Here is a 7849-nt window from a genome sequence, read left to right on the forward strand (position 1 = left end):
ATATATTTCTTGTATATTTTGATAATAATTATACATATTATGTGGAAAAGTACATATATGTTTACCTAAGCTTCCTTAAAATTATTAAAATTAATGTATTTTTTATAATTTTTATGATAATTTAACTTATATTTGTTCTTATAATTATTTTTTTATTCATATAAGTAAAATATTTTTTAAAAATATAGCATTATTTAAAAAAAATTAATTTGAATTTATTTTATTTTAATTTTTTGTGTTAGTAATTTTTTAGGAGTAATATATTGATTTATTTCCTATTTCGCATTGTTTATCATTTAATTCATTGTGCATATTTTCATATGAAACAATTATGTTCATATATTTTTTTATTTTCATTAGCTTCCACATCCTTAATGCTTTGGTAGTAGATGCGAGACAAAAGCATTTTACTGAAAATAAAGTGCCATTATTATATTATTATTTAATGTTTATATATTTTATACATTAATTTCAATATAATACGTAATATAAATGGCAACACAATATATATTAAATAAATATAATATATTTTTAATCTTATACAATATGAAAATAATTATTAATGTTGTAAAAAACAAAATCTTATTTCTGTGCACATTTGTGAAGCTGTACCCGAGACTAAATCGGTACCTATTACTTTAACTTCTTTTGAGACTGCTTCAATATTAGACGAACACTCTATTTTTTTTAATTGTGCCTTTTTCTTCATTTCCATAGTGAAATACAGCAAGAATAAAAGTAAACCACATCCTTTATTATATAATCCACTAATAAATTCTTTAAATAAATCATTAAAATTTTCATATTCTAGAAATCGTGTTATAATTAATTTGATGTCTTTCTAAGGATTGAATCTGTTATATAAAATCATAAAACTTCGAAAATCTTGGTGCTTTGGTGGTAAAAAATATGTTATATCTATTATATGGTTTATCCAGCTATTTAAACATTGGAAATATATATTCATCAAAATCATCATAGTACTCGAAGAATACATTAGATATTTTTATGCACAAATCAGATACGCATTGATTTGTGAATTATTCATAACAAATATTCGTGTTTTCACCATAGCATGGAAAATTTATTGGTAGTTCATTTAGTATGTAATAGAAATATTTACAGCATGTTATTACATTAAATATTTATAGATTATTCCTTATATGCTCTAATTAAGGGCTAAGAATTTGGCAATCCTACCAAAGGGGACAGATTTAATATGCTTGCCTTCTGTTTTATAAAAATAAGTACAAAATCTTGTAAAAGGATGGAATATATCTCGATATCTAATGAAGCCTCTATCCCATTAAAAACTATCTGTAAATGTTTGAAGTATATCCCTAAAATCTAACTAAAAACCATTATAATATAAGAGAGATAAATGAAAAAATATGTTTTTAAACTAAATAAATTGCATTTTTTTCACAAATAAGGAAATATTAAAATTAAATAATATGTATTATATTATAATAACCCATATAAGCATACATTATTTTTCGCATTTGGAGTTTTATACATTATACAAACATATGTGAACTAATTAATAAAAATATTTTATAATATTAAAATATTTATTTATAAAATACATCATTATAACTATTATATTGAAAATATATGAATTATTTTCAAAATTTACAAATATTAAAATATTCTTTTTAATTTGAATTAATTTATTTTATATATTATACGAAGATATTATCTCCAAATGGGCGTAAGCACTTTAGTACATGAATCAATAGTAGAAAAATAGATACGTAAGATTCGAATTTAAAGATATTAAATAATATAACATATACTTATAATATCGTTATATATATAAGAAAAAGCTATGTATTAGTTACCACCTTCACAAAATAAAATGAAAAATATATTTATATAAGAAATAATTTTTTCATCCTATATTCTTTTATACGCTTTTAAATTCCATAAAAATTATGAATCATTAAAATTATGCAACAACAATGTTATAATTTATGTTTTATACTTAATTGATTATAGATCAGTATTTTTCTGACATTATATTAATTATGATATATATATAATAAAATGTTTTATCATAGAAAATGTTGATTATAGCTACGTTGGATGTTATTAATAAATAATTTTGTTTTGTAGAATATTTAGTACAACATGTTATAAAATGTGGTTTAAAATTATAAAAGTGATAACATACGATATACCTTCTTTATTTCGAGGCCATTGAATATTGCAGAAATTATAAATGTATTCTGTAAAATAGATATATGTGTCATAAATAATAAATTTATAAATTTTTGTATTATTTTTATGTATATTTTATAATTTAACTACATTTTCAATCGTTCTATGAAATAACAAAGATTCTTAAATAAATAATGGCATAATTGTTATATAATATTTAATTCATGATAAATGAATTTATTTTCATGTTTTCATTAACTGATTATTGTGTATAATATTTAAATTTCACATTTTATTATTATAATTTTTTTTCATTACATAAATTTCTAAAATGCATGCTAATTATAAAAAAAAAATACACTTATTAATGCCATTCATAATGATTGATGCAATGTATGTTTTAATAAATAAGTAAAAATAATATAGGTATCATATATTTCATTTAATATTATGTGAATAATAATAATTATATTATCTTCAACATGATTATTTTTAATTTTATTTCATTTGTTATTTAAAATCAAAAAAGCCATAAGTTATTTATATATGTGCAAAATAAAATATTGTCAGATAACACTTAATAGTTTATTGTACAATTTGTTTATTTTTTTTTAATATAATTTTTTATAGGTTAAATTTATTTTTTATAAATTTTTTTTTAATTAAATACAATCAATAAACTGAGTCTAAAACATATATAGAAAATATAAGTTTTATGTTTTACTTGTTTTACATTTTTTTTGGCAAAATATGCTATTGCATCATGTAATGTTATTCCATTTATTTTATAGAGTTGTTTGCGTTTAATTTATTAATAATAAAATATTTATAAAATATATAATATTTTATATTAATAAAACATAAGAATATTAGATTTTTTAATGACTACTCTATGTCCGGTTACATGTATATTAAATGATAAACTCGACAACTGGATATATTAACACACAGTATTAAAAGTAGTAGGGTGTAAAAAAAATAAATATAAACTAAAATAATTTTTATTTCCTTATTTTATATATTTTAAACCAAATATATATTACGTTTTATATGAGATGAGAATAATAATTTTTTTATAAAATGTTATTCAAGCATAATGCTGTAAAGAATATCTATATATGAGATCTGCTAGTATTGATAACATATAGGTAATTATGACATAACAAAAAATAATAGTGCATTGAAATGTTACATGATAGATATTTTCATTTTCTCTTTTATTAATAATCCAATTCAGTGACTTATTTTATCCAGAGATGCCTTATAAATTGGGAATATATAAAGCATAAAAAAATCAATATATACGAAAAAAAAAGAATAAATGATGCATAAATAACACAGTATAATATGTAAAATGTTAAAATAATTAATATAAAAATAAATAAAATAAATAGATAATAATAATTGAAGAGATTTCTGGAATATGCCAAAGGGCCATTATACAGTGCTCTTATATTGTAATATATGGCTCAAGGAAATTATTAGAGAATGAAACAAATTAATATAAAATATATGTACGAAGTTACACAGATTTGAGAATAGACAAAATGTAATATATAATTAATAGTGCATCGTGAAGTTATAACAACAATGTATATAGTTTTTTACCACTTATATAAGGGCTGATCGTTATATGCCAGACAGTTCATATATATAGATATTAATTATATGCTTGAAGAGTAAAGATTCGCAGAAGATATAATGTGTAACTCCGTGTTAGTATATTACTTAATAATTATTATATTCCAATTTAAAGTTCTATCTCTTTCTACCTATTCAATTATCCTGTAAAATTTATGAAAAAAAAAAGAAATATTGTATAATATGAAAAATACATATGCTGAATGAAAATTTAACAATGAGTTTATTAAGCATTCAAGAAGTTATATAAAATATAAAATTTTTTAATTGTCAAATATAAAATATAGAACAGTGGAAAAATTTCTCATAGTTCATAAAATTTTATATTAATGGATAATAAGTATATAATAAAAATACAACATATTTATATAGTCCTACTCGTGTTAAAAAATTTAGATATATATGTACAATTGTAGATAACAAGAAAAAGATTTTATAAAGGTTTTTATAGAAATAATATATTATTTATTAAATATAGAATCCGATTTTAAGAACAATACGTATACCTTTTCTACATTTGACCATATATATCTCGAGTTATATCAGATTCTTCTTATAGACATGCTTAAAAATTATTCATTATTTTGAAATAAAATTAATAAATGCTTTTCATATATTAATGAGTGGTAAATATATAATCTTAAATATATTTATGAAATGCATAAAAAGTATATAATAATTTAATATATAATGCTAATTTTTTTAAATAATTTCTTTGTTAACTAAAAAATTGTATTTATAATTCATTAATATTTATGAAAATTATTCATGCTTATGCATTATATAAAATTTATCTCTATAAACTAGATAACATGAAAAATTATATTTATAATGCTTTGCTAAGAATAATAAGCAATATTGACCTCAAATTTTATCATTCATTAATAATAGAAAAATTATGCCTTAAATTATATTAACATATAGCTCTATAGTTTAACTATCGTATCCCTTACTTATTATTACAATTCATATATTCAATTTTACATATTAATTGCTACATTATAAGATATGATAAGGTAAACAGATAATAGAATATTTCTTATTTATATATATATTGATTTTAAAAAGATTCCTATATTCTCAATAACTAAAAATTATACTATACTGTTTATGGAATGATAGTGCATTATTATTAATAAAGAAAATAAGTAGTATAACAAAAATTACAATTAACTACGTATACAATAATTTTCATAACTCCAAAAAAAAAAAAATATATAATCAATATAATATAGAATATAACTTCTTATAATGTACAAAATAATTGTGAAAATAGAAAATATCACCTATTTTAAACATAAAATGTGACAATAACATCAAGTGATCCCTTGAATGTCTAAAATATGTACACTTATATGTATTATTTCTGAAATAAGCATAATAAAATTTATAAATTCTTTAATAAATATTCTAATATATAGGACAAATGATATATAATATCTTAATTTAATTATGTTTTTAAATTTACAACTTTATATGATAGATTACATATATATTGTATATCAATATATTAACTTTATTAATAATATTTATTCAAAAAAACACATGATGATTATCAAAAAATATATATATATACATACTCCAAGAGAATGTAAATGTATCTTCAGATAATGAGAATTCATAATTTTCAAATGTAGACAAAATATAATATATAATTAGCTATGTGAATATGAGTAATTCACTTCTGTATATATATAGTACATAACAATCTTTATGGAAATAAATATGTTTTAAGAACATTTTTTTTCATTAATATGTAAATAAAATATATTATTCCTATATATAGAATATATTTAAATGATAAAATCATAAAAGTTATTTATAAAATAATATACATATATGATTCAGCTGTGATTATTTCTTTATGTATATAATTATATCTAGTAATAAATATGATCTTTGTTTTTGTTAAATTTTCCTAGATATATTTTTCATTATATAGAAACAATATATAGCATATAAAATTACGTAAACTAATACAGTATAAGGATAACACTTATTTAATATTTATTTATTTTTGTAAAGTATTACAGATTAATTACATTAATGTATTATTCATTAATACATTATTATATTCTCTATGTTTAATAGGTATTTTTAATATAATTATTATATCTTACATTGATTTGGGAATTATTTGTTTCAAGCACTTTATTAGTATGTATAATATTATATCAGAGTGTGCTAACCTATATATTGTATTTATATGAACTTTTAATTAAATATTTAATTCTCTCCTTTTTTTACTTAGATTGAATAAGCTTAAAATCATGAAAATTATTATTTATTAATCCTTCAAATTTATTTAAATTTTGATATGTCTATTTTATGCTATTCTTACATGATATGTAATAACTATTATTACATGTTAATAAGTTGTACTTTTCTTAAGCTCATTTATAACAATTATATTTATTGTTCATTGTGATACACCGTTTTTTCATTTAATAATACATCTATTGTCTTAATTTACTGAAAAAATATAAGTTATTTTACAATTTAATTATAATTTTATAGGATTTCCTTTTGTATAATTATTTATTTTTTCATACAATACTAATATACATTATTGTTTTACTCGGCTGAAATTATTTTTAATTTATTAATTTAAACACACTTTTATTAAGAATAGTCTACTGAACTATATTCTATACTATAATCCTTATCAATAGAAGGTTTGTATGGGCTTTCTAATGAATCAAAGTATATAAGATATTCTTCATCCTTTTTATTAAAAAATCTCCTTATTTTCACTAATAATTGTTCTAGATATGATCTATAAGATGTATTCTAATAATAACGAATATATATCATAGTTATATGTATATGTCATTTATTAGATACAAATTTCATAATAATGGGTAAAATAAATTTTAATACTTTATATATAATATAAACTGAATTTATATTTAACCTTATAAAAAATGAATATTATTAAAGTTATTGTAAATATTGAAAATATTATAGTTAAAAATGCTGCACGTATGTGTATAAACAATGAGGACTGTGAGTGTTCATAAGCTTCCTTATGGATATATTCATTTACACTATCTTGAATATACAGAAGTTTAAATGAATTTAGAACATGACAATAACTGTTTTTATTCAGATTTTCACAAGTTTCTGAATAATCTGTGTATTTTTTAAAACATGTACTATTTTTAGGGCAGTTTCTCCTCTGTAGTATAAAGGCATTGTAGAGATCATTCAATTTTTCGAATTTTTGAAATGTATCATCACTAAGGTCTTTAATATATGTTTCACATATATTAGATACATTAAAATAAGTTTCTTCATTTTGTTCAATTATCATTTTTTTATAAGCTTTTTCAGTGCTCTGTTCAGGACATTTATAAATATTTAATAAATATTTTAACTTATAATTGAAATATTTACAACCTGGTGCTATTTCAGTAGTGCTATTTTTATTTTTTATATAATTTAAATAGAGAAGAAGCTCTTTACATTTTGATACAAAAAAATATCTGTAATGTTGATGAAAATTTAAAGAATTTGCAGTTACTGAACATGTATTACCAATTTGAGATTCAACATTAGTTTTGCTATTAGTTGTATGAGTATGAAAATCATTTAAGCATGTGGGAAATATATCCTTAAAATCGTACTAAAAATTAAGTTCACCATGAAAACGAAATTTTAATATAATGTTTAAAAAAAAAAAATATTTCTTCTTATACTTACACACATAAAAATATTTTTAAATTATGTAATATAAGTTTTATTTTTCTCAAAATGTGGGAACGTACGTTTTCTGCTACTGCTGGTTGCGTAGTCATTGTATTAATTTATGTGAAATGAACATAAAAAAGTTGATATTAACGTGATTAATGGTTTAGCGTTCAAGGGTATTACGTGCTGTTTTAGATTAATATTTCGTTTTATACTTTTTGTGTTCAATGTAATGATATTTATTATAATTTTATCTAAATAACGTAAAGGAAAGAGAAATTATGTATTTTCTTAATTTAAATATATGTATTGATAATACGTTAATTATTATAATTTACTGTTGTCGTATTATCTATTA

General features: G+C 19.4%; 1 protein-coding gene across 1 annotated transcript; it reads right to left on the minus strand.

Moving 5' to 3' along the window:
- Positions 1-6423: 6423 nt before the first annotated feature.
- PGO_002970 (variable surface protein) lies at positions 6424-7598 on the minus strand (the record flags this gene model as incomplete). Its single annotated transcript, XM_028691224.1, has 3 exons — positions 6424-6591; positions 6716-7426; positions 7569-7598. 3 exons carry the CDS (start codon positions 7596-7598, stop codon positions 6424-6426), a joined length of 909 nt encoding a protein of 302 aa, XP_028547025.1.
- Positions 7599-7849: the final 251 nt, after the last annotated feature.

The sequence above is a fragment of the Plasmodium gonderi genome, assembly GCF_002157705.1.
Source record: "Plasmodium gonderi DNA, contig: Pgo-contig_341, whole genome shotgun sequence".
Lineage (NCBI taxonomy): Eukaryota > Apicomplexa > Aconoidasida > Haemosporida > Plasmodiidae > Plasmodium > Plasmodium gonderi.